Source organism: Bombus impatiens, unplaced genomic scaffold (assembly GCF_000188095.3).
Source record: "Bombus impatiens unplaced genomic scaffold, BIMP_2.2 scf_0113, whole genome shotgun sequence".
Lineage (NCBI taxonomy): Eukaryota > Metazoa > Arthropoda > Insecta > Hymenoptera > Apidae > Bombus > Bombus impatiens.
The window spans coordinates 158,751-175,468 of NT_176532.1; the positions used below are offsets into that span (position 1 = coordinate 158,751).

General features: G+C 40.5%; 1 protein-coding gene across 1 annotated transcript in view; it reads right to left on the reverse strand.

Annotated features, from left to right (window-relative positions):
• Window positions 1-2,856: 2,856 nt before the first annotated feature.
• LOC100747436 (somatostatin receptor type 2-like) overlaps window positions 2,857-16,718 on the reverse strand; it is a 73,850-nt gene continuing 59,988 nt past the window's right edge. The window contains exon 2 of the mRNA XM_012380845.3: window positions 2,857-8,092. Within this exon, the coding sequence (XP_012236268.1) occupies window positions 6,377-7,651 (1,275 nt within the window). The 5' untranslated portion in view covers window positions 7,652-8,092 and the 3' untranslated portion in view covers window positions 2,857-6,376. The remainder of the gene's footprint in view (window positions 8,093-16,718) is intronic.

A 16,718-nucleotide genomic window follows, 5' to 3' on the forward strand; every position in this document is an offset into this window, starting at 1 on the left:
TTTCGCGTTTTCTGACTATTAGCGTTCAGCGTGAACGAGACTTTGTTTTAATCTGTAGTACCGTTCGACTAGCAAATTACGGTCGTTTTCCGTCTCGCTTTTAACCGTATAAAAGCATCGCGATTAAACGTTCCGCCCTCGTAGTATACCGTGTAACGCCGGACATTAAAATTTAAATGTGATTGCAGTTTCGTTTAACGATATTAAATAGGAATTCCGCGGGCCAGCCACCGCTTAACGACCGTAACGACCGACCGGCACCAAAGTTACGCCTCCTTTCGCGTTATTTTAGCGTTCGTAACGTGATAGCGCCACGACGGAAGCGAACCCATTGGCCGTACTTCTCTTCTCCCTGGTAAGAGGGTTCCTTGTAATGTAATTACCCGTGACCGCCACATACCTTCGATAGCTCCGATGCACGTCATCTCGACAACATGATTCTGGAAAACGCACACTGCCTGGAAATGGTACAACACGGTACAACATTTGTAGTTTTTCAAGTCTGTTTATCCGTTATTCCAATCTATGAATTTTTCTCTCGTTGTCGCTTTTCCGTGAATCAGCGAAGGGACTTTGGAGTTTTCAAGAAAATTTTCCTACACGAGGGTTGATTCTTTCGCAAATTTCTCTTTTCTCGAGTTCGAGGAACACGTTAAGAGTAGAAAAACACAATTCGATAGTCGCGAACTGAAACTTTGACGATCCTTCGATTTTTCTGATCTCTAGAAAAATCTCTGGTAAGATGACTATTTGCGTCTCCGATTCACGCGATGTAAACTTCTGTCTGTTTCTAATTTCACGAGTAGAATACGTTTAATTATTACGATATATCGCAAATTTTCGTACGGAAAGAGCGAATTCGTGACAACGAGTATTTTACGCAATTTTACGATAAAAACTGCATGCGCCAAAACGATTATTTTGTTTGCCTCCTTCGAAAAATTTAACGAAAACACCTTTTTTTTTACAATGGTTCTTATTTTTCGAAACTTCCTGGTACTTTCGAGCGATGTACTCGTGTTCCATAGAAAGCATTTGTTTGTTCGTAACGAAAGAAATTCCACTTGTCTTACGATGATCGACTTCGTCGTTTAAATTTCAGGAGCAGAGTAAACTCTTTCAGTCGGTGTGCTTAAGTTTCATAAGAAGTTTCTTCGCCCTTCGTTTTGGAGATCCGAAAAGAGACATCGCTCGCGTACACAGGACTATAAATTTAGACGCCCGAGTACTTCGAAAGTGGCGCGTTATTGCTTGCGAACCGAAGTAGCGGTATTTTCCAACCGGATGTCTCCAAAGGACGAACATCTAGAATTCTCTCGAAGAAACAACCTCCGCTGTGGTGCATCGTGTCACGAAATCGTTGAAAATTACAAGCATCTCTTGCATTCTGTAAAGAAATTGCTCTAAACATTTACAGCCATTAGTTTTCTTTTTAACGTTATTAGTCTTTCTATCTTCGGCAAACTATCATATTCACCTTGCCTTAGTTTATAACAGCGTAACACAATCATTTTAGAAAAAATGAAATTTCTGTTATTAGAATTCTTTTGCACGATAATTTAACACTGCGAATATTCGTGCAAATTTAAGATTTTACAGATAGAGTTAAAAGAACGAATTTCGAATAAAGATTTGTACCTCTGCGCATCTAAATTTCCACCCGTAAACATCTATATTCTATCGATTAATATCGTTCGTTCGTTCGAAATTCATTCGTTCGCGAGAACCCAGGAAATACGTTCGGTGATACAGTTACGCGTTTCATCTGGAAATCTGTCGAACGACGGTGATACTGGAGAAGTTATAAAAATCAACAGCGGGTAACACGTTCCCTTGAAAAATCGTGTAATACGTGTCGTGTACTGCTTTAGAGGGCTATTAGAAACATTATCGAGCTGATATACGAAGGTATTATCGGGCTTATCGAGCAAGTTATGAGATCAGGATACGGTATTACCACGCCTCGTGTGGAAGGAACCCTGTCGAAGCCACGGTGGCAATAATAAATAAACAACGTAAAAGAAATGGGAAACTGCGGACATACGTTCGACCGAGGATACTCTCGAAGGATACTAAAGCGAATTCTTCGTGAAAGCGTTTCGTTGTTTTTCTCGCCGTTCTTCCCTACCTAATTTCTAACCCCTGCGACATTAAGCTTGTTATTTTACGACTGACCATTTTGTCATTCGAATACGGTTAGGTAATTCGTAAAGAGTTATCCGTTTTACGCGGCAGAAATGATAAAACGAAACGCGGATGGTACAATTGGCAGAAAGTGTAGCATTTCGGAGAAAATCACCGTGGTTCGCTTGTGATTTATGGGTGGTTCTCGACGGGCAAAGAAACACCGTTGACGTGTCGGTTTCCAGTGGCAGCTATGTTCGTGAAAATAAAAGGCCAAAAAGAGAATCGTACGATAGGACGATATTTACATTCGTACGAGATGTCATGAAATACATTTTTCGGTACGATGAAATCTTCCTCTTTGATTGCTCGATTCGCACTCCTTTAGCGTACGCTAATTGCTCATACGCGATTAACGTTAATTCGTCGGCGAGCTTCTCATCCCATTTTCCGAACCGTCCGTTTTCCGCGTAGAACCTAATCGTTCGTCTCTTGCGAAACTGTACTTCACCATATCGAATGGTGTCTTGTCTTATGGTGAATGGTTCTGTGTCTTAGCGATAATAGTAAAAAGCAACATGGAATAATTCGATTATTTTCTTAAGGAAGTATAGCACCCTGAGACGTCTGAAAACATAAAGTTTAGCGATTTTTCGCATAAATAGTTATGGAACGAAAGACTCAGATTTTTTAGGAATAATATCGATTATAAAAATACAAATATTCCGCTAATTTTTAAATCGTTAGGCTCGCGAAACAGATCCTTTTTTTTATTCTATCATAAGGACAAACTGTGCGGTGTCGGACAAACAGAAGTTAGCTAATCTCTTAAAGATTTCGCGTAATGATTTAAGCAGGGAACTTCATCTCGTTATGGACGACGGATTCTAATTGTTACAGATAGGTATTCAACTACTGTAATCCGTTAAGCGCGGCTGTATTTACCTGGATTCTGCAACCTGAATTACCGTTTTGCGTTTACCTGTTGTTTGCTGTACGCTGGAAATTCCGATGATCGCGCGGGAATATTCAGAGGGAGTTGGTAAAATGAGATTATCTTCCGCGGTGTATTGTATGTCTTTTGCAACGGATCGTGTCAAATATTTAGATTTTACTTTGGCGGAAATTAAGATATTTGGTAATTGATCAAGTTAACCTACAGTGTTTAACGAATATCCCGTACAGTTGACTGTTCGATCAAAGTTCGTATTCCTATCGCAAAATCGATTATGGAACCCGTAGGCGGAAGCGATAGCTTTTTAAGCAAATCTTCGAAAATTCCCAGCTCGTGTTTCCAGTGCTTCCGATATTTAACTTACGCTCTTCGAAGATCCTCGCAGTATCGCGCCGGCTTATATCGTCAAATAAAGACCATCCGTAGTATAAAGTTGCCAATGTTGACTGCAAGAAATTACTATCAGTTGGCGAACCCATGAGAATCGACTACACACTTTTCAACAAGTTCGCCACGGTATATCGTTTAACCTGTTCGTATCGACGATCCGATAATCGACGTTTGTTTGACATTTAATTAAGAAACGGAAATTTCTCACCGCTAGATCGCAATCTCGTTCATCCAACTGTTCTCGCTGAACGAGAACGCCGCGATGTTCTCGTTCGTTCTCGCAATTTCGAGTAAGTATTTTTACAACGACGTTTACGTTGTTCCTGTTCATTTTTTAAATGCATCCCCGCTGGGACTATCTAGGAGTAGGTCACATAATGATCCGCACTCGTGCTCGTTTCTTGGCTTTTACGAGCACGTGTGTAGACTGAAATTAACGAGCTGAAACGAACTGTGCTCGCATGTGATACGTTGAAGCTTGTTTCACGACTGGCCCCGTTCGAAACTGTGTGCGTATCTTCGATGTGGCTGTTGTAGCTACTATGCTTTCTAAACAGAATGAGTTTCGTTGTTAGCTTGATCAGATCTTATACTCGAGCTGGTTTCGACGACGAATCTATTCTCTTTTAATAGTTGAACTGCGATAGCACTTCGGTAATTTATTGTTAATTTAAGCGGGAACACGAGGATAATTGGAATAAAGTAAAATTCGATATTGGCTGTAAAATTTAAAAAATTGTAAAATTTCTGAATCGCGAGAAGCGACGAATCGATTCTGTTTCGTCGAGTATACTGGAAATTAGAATACATTGAAATTCAAATTTCAGCGTGATTTTATGAATCTCCCAGTCGGCGAAATTTAGTTTTTCTTGGGTAAAATTTCATCCCTCGCGAGGTAGATACATTCAGAAGAAGAATAACTCGAGGTTCAAAAGCATCGTACTTTTAAATTTGCGAAACAGAATAATTGCGTGCCATAGAACGACGCGTAGTAATGAAAACCTCTTCGCAGTTCAAAAGATATGCTGATTGAAAGGCAAACGTAGGACAATCAGCGCGACTATTCGCTACTTATATCGCTAGTTTATTGAAGACCAACGTTCCTTAAACACGATTCCATCCTTTCATCGCCATCTCGATTCTTCAACGTGTTACTTGCGAAGGCAGCTTTTGATCTTTATGATCAGCTCTCGAAACTTTATACATTCACGCGTTAACTTTTACTTTACTTTACACAACTTGATAAGTAGAGAAAATTGATAGCGACTGACAATTTTCTTCCTCTTCCCGTCTTTTCTTTTTTATACGACAATTGACGGTCATAACGTCGATTTATTTGTTGCTCGACTTCATTGAACATTTTTCGAATTACTATCGAGTATATAGTGTTGTTGAAATACACGTTTTTGTCTCTAGGGTTCGATCAAGTCGAGCAAAAATCGTGATCCACGAACACAGTGTCCATCATCGGATGACGAAACGATGTTCTCTTCGTATCCTCCTCATCGTGCGCGTATACAAGAATTTTTCAAACTCGAACTACAACGACAGTTTTTTTTTCTTTTTAGTTTTAAGACTAATGAAAGCGGTAAATTCCCATAACTACGCAACACGCTGTCAAACGTTCGCTATTAGTCTCCGTCCACGATGTATTTTTCAACTTGAACGTTCTGAAAGAACGTTTAACTTTTTAAATGATCGACACGTTGTTTTCACAAAGTAAACCGATCCGAAATACAGCGATAAATCACGAAAATACTCGACGACTTCTTGCGATAGTCCTTGGAACAATTTTATCCCGATCTTCGCCACGATTTCTCTTCCACACAATGTGCGCCTTGTCACGAGTAAGAAAAGAGGGTGAATAAAAATCGAAATAATGGAACGAGGCATCGAGGAAGCAAGAAAACGCGAAAGAAAGCTGTTCCAACCGCGAGTCTCCGGGGCAACTTGTTGTTCTCTTCTTCGAGGCATGCTGTATCGATCTTTCTCAGCCATAGATCGAATAGACTCGTTCGTAGAGACGTTGAAGCACTATCGTCGTGCTTCTTACTAGGCAGAAACGTGTCGCTGAAATACTCTGTCTTTGGCACGGAAACCGTTCGTTTTTTCCTTTCGTTGAACCATCCACGTTAATCGATAAATACATCGATCGACTACGGTATATGTATATAATATGTACAAATTTGACTTGCTTTTCTTCTCGTTTAATTTATTTACCAATGGAATTTCATTAAATTTTATACGATCTCTCGAGCGATGGTATTCTGTACAGAAATAAGACTCGCCTCTTCAACAGCGATTTTATCAAAGGGTTTCTGTTCTTTGATAGCGCTTACGTTCCCGCGCTTGGCAAACTCATCGACGATTCGTTTATTCTCCCGGTTGCTGTGCGTGCGTGTAGAGTTAACTAAACGGAATGACCGCGCTCTTGACCCGTTCTTCAAGAGGAGCAATGGCGGCACGTGCGTCACGGGTCAAGCAATGCTCGGCCTCCTTCCTCGACCGATTTCCAGTAATATTCCAGCCTTTTTGCGGCTATTGTTCGAAACCAGCTACTACAACGAAGGAATTGAACGAGACGACTGTACAGAAATGGGCGTTTACATTCGGTTGACGCACGAACGTGATTTTGGAGCAAATCCATCGGTACCAGGATCGCGAGGGAAAGTAGCAAAAATTCGATGAACGATCTTATCGAGTCGCTGTTTCGACGATTCTAACGTCATCTGAAAATTCGTTCCACGACATCGATCTTCTTCGTTCCTTAAAATCAGTTCTCTTCTTGCACGATGATCCTAGGCTCATCTGGTCATCGTGACAAGGAAAAGAAAAAAATAAGAGGCCATCGTTAGCCCGTCGTTCGCATTTCGTTGAATCGTTATCTTCGTTTTCTTCGTTTATTCTTTACACCTGCGTCAATAATGTCAATTGTGTTCCATTTTTCATCGCGTCTTTCTCTCTCTGCGTTTGATCTCTCGGCTCGTTGCCTATGGTAATATTCGATCGTGACGTCATGGTCACCGTCGTCGTGGAAGTTTTGCTGATCAGTAATCCTCTCTCGGCGTCTTCGTCTTCCAGCTCCATCCTCGATTGACCGGATGTAGCTTGTCGATTCGACTGAAGCCTTTCAGCGTTCGCCTTGTTCCGCCGTGGAAATACACTGTTCTCGATATGCAACGTGGCATTCACGTCCTTCCCAGCGGCGCAAGTGCACGCTTTCAAGAAACTTTTCTTGAAATTGTCGCTGAGGAAAGCGTATAAGATAGGATTCATCGCGCTGTTGCTATAACTGAGAAAGCCAGCGAGTAAGAAACTGGTAATCGTGATCTTGCTCTGACACTGTTTGGGTGGAGTGTAGATCAACGCCACTTGCATCAGCCAGTAGGGCAGCCAGCACAAAACGTACACCGTGATCACCGTCAGCACTAACTTGGTCACTTTACGATGCGATCGTTTCTTCTCCTTGGACTTGTTCTTTGGTCCGACCGTTTGAAGCTTCCTGATTACGAGGAAATAAAAGATCAGAATGAGAATCAGTGGAATGGCGAAGCCTAGGATGAACGTGTACAAAGTAAAGGTAGTGTGGCCTCCGCGATCGTTCGGCCAGTAGATGTTACAGTTGATTCCTTTCTCAGACTCCATCGCGTTGGCGTACAGAAATATAGGGATCATAAAGAGAGCGCTCGTGGCCCAGGCTGTTAGAGAGACCACTTTGGAGATGAATGGCGTACGAATCTTCGGCGAAGATATCGGATGACACACGGCGATGTAACGATCGGCGCTCATGATGAAAAGGAAGATGCTGCTGGTAAACTGATTGATGCTGGTTGTAGTCATATACGCTTTGCACATGATCTTCCCGAAGATCCAGCTACGTAGGCTCATCGTGGTCACCAGGAAAGGTATTCCTATCAAGAAACACTCGTCCGCTATAGCCAGGTTCACGATGTACATGTTGGTCACTGTTTGCATCTTCGAGAACCGTAACACCACGTAAATCACCAGAGTATTTCCGAGAAGACCAACGATGCAGACGATAGAGTAGAGAATCTGATTAACCAGCGAGACGATCGGCAGATCAGCCTCGCAATTCTGGATCATCGACTCCTCCTGATTCATCTTGCGAGCGTAGTCGATCATGCTCGGCGTCGTCTCGTAGCTTATTATCGTGGCGTTCATTTTGCTCCAGCCGTCTTAGATTCTTCGTCCAACGAACGATCCTCGTCCCCTTCGTAAATTTACTTTTTTCTCCAACGATCTTCTCCCGGAGATTATTCACACGACGGCTTTCGATTGATGGTTCAAGAGATCTAACTGCGATTACTCGGCACGAAGAAAGATTACCGAGACAGTCTTTACTTTCTCTTTTTCACGGGATTTGTTCGTCTTTAGGGGAGATACGAATGTATGAACCGCCTTTTAGGAATTAAACGCGTGTTCGTCGTATTCCGTCGAGGATCAGAGGGTAGACGAAGGATCGCTGCGCCGACAACGACGATACGAGAGATGGATCCGACGTCATTCCGTCAGCTGTGAAACGATTGCGCTTCCGGACACCCGATCGCTCGGAAGTCAACGCTGCACGCTCGCCTTCTCCCGTTTCCTCCCGAGCACACGAGTCTGAAACAAAAGAAAGCACCGTTTTTCAAATTTGATTTCACCATGTTCAGGAGTAAATTGACGCCTCTTCGGATGAATCCGACATTTTTTCTTTATACATGTGGTAACTTACATGGGTCTTAGAGTAAGGACAAGTAATGATGTTTTATTTAGAGTTTAGTTTAGTTTAATAAGCGATACTCAATACAAAGGAACCGATTACAATCTCGTCGTACGTTTTATTATCATACTCTCCGGCTTCTCCACTTACACTCTCTGACTTCTCGATTCACACTGCCCATTCTCAAACTGACACACTGCGTCCTCTCAACTAACATTCTAGCCGTTCTAGCATCCCTTTGTCCTTTCCTAAGCCCACCACACGCGTGTTCCGCAAACGCTCGTTGCCAGGGTCACGTAAGCTTTTTCTACAAAACTATACACTTGAAAAGACCGACGACACATTGATGGACCCGACGGCGCCTCGTCTCTCGCGGCGTTGTTCATGGTTAACTCGATGTTTCTTAGGCCCTTTCCCCCGATACTACATACAGATTAAATTTAAATTTGTCTTTAAGCGGTTTCGATACGGACAGCGAGTGAGCTAAGCTATTGAAAACTTTCTGATTGAATTCCTGAGGATTTTTTAGATCTGGAGTACAAAGATTTAGTTGGCAAGGGTTCGACGAGCAGTTTCAACCCCATTATTGGCGACAATAGACTCAATTTGTGTGGTGTATAGCACCAGTTGCTTTCATCGGATGAATCGATGGAGGGTGTATCTCAAAGAGAAGGCGATCGAGAAGTTTGAACCATCTGAAATTCTTATTGCTTTTGTAATACGAGTTTGATCTTACGATTATAAGTTCTAAGTGTTTTCAATAGTTATACCTGATAAAATAATTATAGTCTCTTATATTGTTTATGAACGAGTATAATTTTTTATTTCGGTTGTGAAATTACAGTTGAATTATCGTTGCAGTTGAATCTTCGATAGATCGCGATATCAAATTCTTCATATTTCATCAATTAAATATGCAATATTATGCACGCTTGCAAACATTAATCGTTTGAATGTTCTACATAATTAATAATCGATAATTAATTAAACATATATCTAAATGTAAATATGTATGAATTTGTAAATAATCATCACTTTTTGTTGCCCTATATTATATATATAACGATCCTTTTACGGTCAAAGCTTCGAAAGCATTCGCAACACGTTTGTTATACAATTGGCACGAAACGTTAAATTAAACAAATGTGCGCAAGTAAACTGCAACACACAAAACACCGCCGTATTCCATTCTAATTAAATTCCACTCCAATTAAACAGAAACAGACTGCTATATCATATTATACTTAACTCTAGTTCTCCAAGACAGTTCTGTATCCAAACAACCCTAACAGCGCAACTGTTGATTTAGATACTAGAACTTGGTGGAATTTACTTAAACCTCTTGCAACGTTTGAAACACTTAAAACGTTGCTCTGTGTCACTTTAATTAAACAAACTATGACTACACTACGATTGTTGTCGTTCCGCAAACTCTTTGATAGTAGTCGATTCGAAATATTTCACACAGCTCTCGTTCGGATTCTATTTTTGAGTTTGCTTTTCTTCTATTGACCTTGTTTCACAATTTCGTTAATAATTAATTAATTTCGTTCCTAAATAATTAATTTCGTTGTATTATATGGTAAATCATTCATCGACGTCATAAATTAAGTACTAACCTCTCCAAGATCATTCTCTTTCCAAAATAAACCTAGCAACGCGATTGTTGATCTAATGAAACGTAAATCTTTGGGAACAGGGTAGCTCCGAAAACCGAGAATCCTGTTGACAACTCTGCAACAAGCAGGGAAGGTTAGATTGCGAGGAACATTACGGTGATCCGAGTTGACTCGTGACTTGAGAGTTCAACGTTTCGGGCAACCACAGCTTGTGGCTTTTGCCACGCTGGTAAGCCGATCAAGCGGCTCGAGAAACTCGAGAACTCGACGCGAAACTGTACCGGATGTTCTTCGTTGCCCCAATGTTTAAGGATGATTTTCAATGCAGCGAAAGCGACTACGCACGATCCGTTGGTAAAAGCGTTGGAACACTGGCGTTGATCGCTCTGCACGATCGTTTCGCCAATCCTTCGCTGCTTCCCGAGACTCTGATGCTTTTAGAAGTCGCAAGATTCAGATTTGCAATTTCTTTAGAACGAGGCTGCGACGTAATCAATTTTGACAGATTTCTGCTGGAGAACTCGGAGAACATGTAAGAGCTGATGGTGAAAAATTGCGAAGACTCAGGGTAAGGTGAAATTCGTTTGATTCAGAAGTTGTTTTTCGATAAAGGTACGAGTGGCTGAGAATCGTAATGGTAAAATTCAACAAAATAACAAGACCGTAGCAAGTTAACATGCAAGAAACTAACGTTACTTTTCCAGTTGATACTTTCGAATGCTTTACAAGGTTGGCGCGCCTCGATTATCCATCGATTTTATCTGAAATAATTCAATGAAACGATGATCGTCGATGTTTCACATCGGTAGCACGAATTCCTTGCTTTGATTACTCTCGCAAATTATATCGCACGTCTCGTTTGAAAATCACGATGGTTCGTTCATGAAAGATCGTCATTATCGTTTCGGGCGCGAGTATTATTAGCAGGAAAGTTCGCGTTGTTCATGGAAAAGAGAGAACCTCGTTCTCGTTTAACTCGCTTCGCGTTTTCTCCAGTTTCATTAAACGCGAGTCATTATCGGTATCCAATGGAAAGAGTTATCTGTGTTTTCATCGGGTCGCTGCGTTGAAATATTATTCGTTGGTGGCCTCTTGGACGTAAAGTTCGCCGAAATCCTCGTTAAAGCGTCCAACTACGAGATAATCGGGAGCCAAAAAAGGATCTCCTTCTCGTCCGACTCGATCGTGAAAATGTTCAAGGAGCATTCAGGACGATCGTTCGATTCGTTTTCTATTAAACTCCGTTGAAGTGGAATTAAGTCGACGCGCGATCGCAGCACGGGAAACATATTGTTTTAGAAGCACTCATTAGTCTCTGGTATTAGACGATGCGAAATGAATGGCGATATGACGAACGCTTAAACCGTGAGAAAATTCGCGGTGCGTCGTGTTGCTCCGCAAGCTAATGAGCGCCGATCGATCGCCATTATCGGGCCATCCTTCCTATAGCCTTGCAATTACCCGTAAAACGATCGTCTTAACGTTTCAGCAATTTACTTTCCGCCCCTTTTTACCCTGGCAAATTTATTTCCGCATTGTTTGAACAACGAGTAGAGCAAACGAAGATTAACCGTACGAGTGATCGTTTCACTGAACGAACGTTTTGATTAAACATTCACGACTATCTTTATTATAAAAACATTAAGCGCCATTAAATACAAATACCGTTGTTTAAATTGTAGAAGAAGAAGAAATTGTTGCATACTAAATAGTTTAATTACTAATTTTTTATTTCGAGTTAATTCTCTGAAAGATGTATTTTCCTCGGTTGTACGGATCTTCTATTTCTCCAAGTCATTTATCACGAACGATCACGAGCAGACTCTTCAGCGAATAATGACGCTTGTTCTGGCCAGGAAACAAAGTAGTAGTTGCGACAAGATATTATTAGCGTATTTGCTTGCAACGTTCCGAATAACCGCGGTACATCAATTTTGGCAGAAATCCAGATCTCAACAGCAACACGTGGAATTTTCGTATTAAACGTCGAATTTCATTCGAACTGCTTTCCAAATGAAACGTCCCTCTTATTGCGATTTTTTCTTCCTCCGTGTTATTCTTCCTCCGTGTTATTCTTCCTTCGTGCTAGAAAATATATCCTCGAGAAAAACACGACGAAACGTCTCATTACGTATACATCGTTTTCGTATTATTACATAGCCTCCTTCTGTCCCTGGGTAATATCGCATAAAAGATGAATAGCATAAGTCCAAGGAGAAACTAATATTCTACATTGTATTCGCTTGCTCCATTCTTTATCAACGTTCTTTATTTTCGCCGAGAAAAAAGAACCACAATTCTGTCCAGTATACAATTAACCATTGTGCACTTGCTACAAAAAGAAGAAAAAAAAAACAAAACAAAAAAGAAAAAAAAAGAATATCACGGTAATAACCTTCTTCCGTGCAGTTGCCGAGTACTTTTAATGAAGTGCAGACAGTTGTAGAAACGTATCAACATTTTATCCAATAAACTCGTGGTCGTCGTATTAATTTGATATATTCATCTAGCTACAAAAGACGAAGAAAGAAAGAACAATTGAGCGCAGATTTTCTAACAAACTTTCAACAGACTTACGATAAAACAAACGCTTAACAACACGCCAGCCTATTTGCAAGGTCAGATCTTATTCCGATAAATTTGTCACCGTATTACTGCTCGTCTGGCTTATGAACGACTCATATCACTGATATAGTCTGTGTTTATTCTTGTATAAAATTGAGAGTCGTGCAGCTTACGAATTTAAATATACGTCGATCTGCATACAAAAGTGGAACTTCCACTTGACAACGAGCTTCCAAGGTCAAGCTAATTTTTCACTCAAGTTCTCTCTCTCTCTCAAAAAGAAAAAAAAAAAAAAAGAAACGAGAAAAGAGACAAAAAGAAGGAAACGACAGATTTCAAGAGTTTATCTTGAAATATACGTAAGATAGTACAAGATCGCATTAACGATGTAAAATGTACAAAAATATCAAAGACGATATTCGAAACTTTTTCGTTTGGATATTGTTTATATTAAAAGAATTCTCTATACATAATAGAATTACACAGCAGTACGTTAGTCGCGTTAATATCGACTTAAATGATAAATAACTCGCTGTCCATAAATATTAAGCTCGTGGCTTGTTATCCGGCAATGTTTGCGAACGGAACAGAGAGTAGAGCAAAAGCATAGATACGATCTCTAATATATGAAGAAACCAGGGGAATTCGTATTTCATGAATTCAGCACGATACAGTGGTATCGATACTTGTTGAGCAAAAGTCGTCCGTTTCGCCACAGAGGCCATTTATTTCAATATCGTTGTCGTAGAACATAGTCCGCCGAGTTCGATAATTCTCGTGTGCCAGTGGTTGCAATATCGTAAAGCTTAGTTAGTCTTCGCGTGCAGTTTTGGAAGTGAAAAAAGAAAAACAGTCGGGTCAAATCGACGATGGTTCGTTAATAAACTCGACCTGATTCGTCGGATAAACCATCGATTAAAGGCGGAACAATTTTCGAGTGGAAACGATCGCGCTTGATACTTCAGCGAGGGGAATACGTAGCGAAACTCCATCTATGGACCTTGTAACATCGGTTTACGACCACCGGAGAAGATGCGCTGGTTACATCGGCAGTCGGTTCACACACAGCGTCGATCAATACCTATAGCTTGGAATTAAATTCAGAAATTCACGTAATTTACGTGGAACCAATAATATAGGGTTTCGCTACGTCGAACTGGTATTCTTGGAATTTTGAATTATGTGACAGCTATTGCTAGTTGCTCGACCCTATTTTACATCACAACTACCGACGAATGATGTATGAAACTGGTACCAAGAAATCAAAATGAAATGTGTATGAGAAAATACATAATGTTATGTAATACAAGAGGAAAACAAGCTTGCACGTTTAACGAGGAATTGTTCAAATTTCTAAATATTCACCCTGATACTAATCTATAAAATTTCTATCCAAATTTTTCAACTGATCGTTTTCTATTTTTAAGAATAAACACTCCAACCGATCGATTTTCTACTTTTATCAGTGTGATTAGTTAGCTTGAATTTTGTATTTAACTTTAAAAATAGCGGTAGAATCAGGTCTATATTCCGACGTAACCTTAGTAATTCTTAATACGCCGATTTCTCATTTCGACGATGCTTCTTATGCGAATTTTCATTAATAATCGGATGGACTGACTTTTGAATGTTCAATTATTTAGTCGACACGAACAGAAATGTGGCTGATAAATTATTAAATTTAATTCATATTCCTAGCGTGCTAATCTTTCCCTCCGCAGGCAGATGAAATATTACGTCAGATTTCATTCCTACAAAGGATAGATCGGCAAAATTTAGGTACAGTTCCTTCATTCCGATCGTCAAAGGAATTTTCGGATCCGAGTGTAGGTGGGTTTCACGTAGAATATTTAACGAAGCAACCCAAGATCCGTGTGATAAGAGAATTCAAAAAGAGCTCGGCAGACTACGACCTCAAAGTTAAAATGTTGACGACCAACGTCACGAACGCACGTATTAAAGAACCTAAAAAATGTAGGCTCCCCATAAAGTGTTCCAGCACGTACAAAGAACTCCCCCGGTGTTTTACTTATGATAATCACACTCGCCGGAAATTCTTCGCCATATAATTTATTCCTGCAACTTGTTTCAATTGTTCCAGTCTAAACAATTGAAAATTGTAAACGCAACCTAGAGTTTCTATTCACCTCTATTCGTCCTGATTAATGCGCACTTTTAATTTCTCTCGTTCTATTAATCCTATTACCTCGTATGATATACAGCCGTGACCCAAACAAAGACGTATTATTACTCCACCATAATAGCAAGGCCGCGAGTGCTCAGTTGTTACCGTCGTCTACGACGAAACAATGCCTGCATTTCCGTATATGAGGTGAACAGAACTCGTGAATAACGAGGCGACGTAGCACGCGTAAATAAACCATCGCGTCGCCGGTTAAACCGGAAGTAATGACCATTCCCTCTGCAGTCGAACGAGGTAGCGGCGAGTCTCGTAACCGATACAAATGAATCGATTACGCGACCGGCAACGCGAATGCACAAGCTCTGCGAACAAATCGAAGAAGAAATCAAACGAAGATATACGCCAACGTGAAAGATCTGCTTTCCCGCTGGCTTTCAGATTCATTGTTCTCCCTCATCCTCTATTCTGTCTAGCAACTTGGCTTCTCATATAGAACGCTGTTCTGCGCGCTTTGATCTTCCACTTTGCTTTATTTAAAGTTGGAAACACGGTATTAAATGGGAAATCCTAGGATTCTAATTTAGTCGTATTCTTGGAAGTGGTCGATCGAGTGCAAACGTATTAACTCGTCCTTTGTAAAAGATACGTTTTACGCATGGTCAAAAGTACGCGAACATTCGCTTATTTTTGGTGAAATTCAATGAAATTATGGATAAACTGGAAGTGGAGGAGAATATGGAACATTTGAATATAATTGTAGAATAAAGCGCAAGTTTCACGGGGAAAAGGGTCTCGATGTTAAATTTATCAAGAGAGGATTACGTGTTTCAACGTTAAGAGAGGATTTAGATCATACGATGTCATATACATATTTTAATAACGTATACTGTTAATAGGAATCGACTAAAATAGCCAGTTGATACTTGGAAACGTGACATTGCACGCGATAAAAAGAGATATTGTGCAAATTATTTCGGACAACACGTTGAAAATTCGTGACTTTATGAAAAAAAAAAAACCGAGACTCCCGCGACCTAATATAACTCGATGTTTCGCGTGGAAGCAAAAGTGGGAGAGGGTGTTGTGTACGTGAAATCGATAACTCGGCAAGATGGGTGGACGCGTTAAATCGGATGCCCGCGAAAAGAACGAAACTGTAGCAGCGATCGTCGGGAAAAGCAGGCTGCAATGAAATTCGAAATTCGTAACAGTCTACCAGGAAAATTAAATTCCAGCGCGAAGACGCAACATATTGAATGTGCTCGCGTTTAGGATGCTTTAATTGTTACGTTGTAAATCGTAAACCACGAACAACTGACGCGCCCATTTAACGCTGCGACTCTCTCGATTTTTAATCACACGCTGAACACCGAAGTATAAGAGGTCAATGAATCATTTTTTATCACATTCATCTTCATAATATCGCTCGTAGTATCGTTTTATTTTATGGTATCAAATTTTTGTAGCCATATGGAAGTATTAGGTTACTATGTACGTAACTTCTTCGAGATATAATATTTTCGTTATTGGAGGAACGCGAAATAGGAATCTGGAAAGTTCAACGAATCTCAGAGTCGTAAATCTCACCCACTGGCACAGATTTCTTTGGAGCGGGATTATCGGTTGGCGACGTCGATAATAATCATGTCGAACTCGCGATTACCGTTTCCCATTCACCAAGCCCTTCTCTTATAGTGGCAACTCTCCAAAATGGAAACGTTGTTTTCGTTTCTCGCCCGATATTTGGCCAAGAATCAAATCCAACGATTTCGGTTATCGCTTATTGTTCCTGCTAATTCTTTTTGTTTCCAATAGGCACGCCATTGTCTAGAATTTACATTTACATATTTCGAATCGTTCTACTCAACCTATAATTCTCATCGATCAATCCTTCCTTCGACGGTTTAGCCCAATTATCACGTTTTATATTACGTCAGGTGTTCCAATACTCACGAACGTGAGAGTATGTGTTGTTAAAAACGGTAGACCTCGAGGAAGAACGAAATTCGAAAAGGCCAATGACTGGAAAACCATTTTCGTTCGGATATTCCTGGCTGGAATAACAGCACCCTCACGGATCGCTTGCTCAATCGGATTATTCGAAATAACCTGGGATATTCTGGCAATTATGTAAAAGTCGATTTCGTCTGCAACGAAGAGCCAGATCCTTGAAATTTGTTAGATTTCTAGAGTACATCG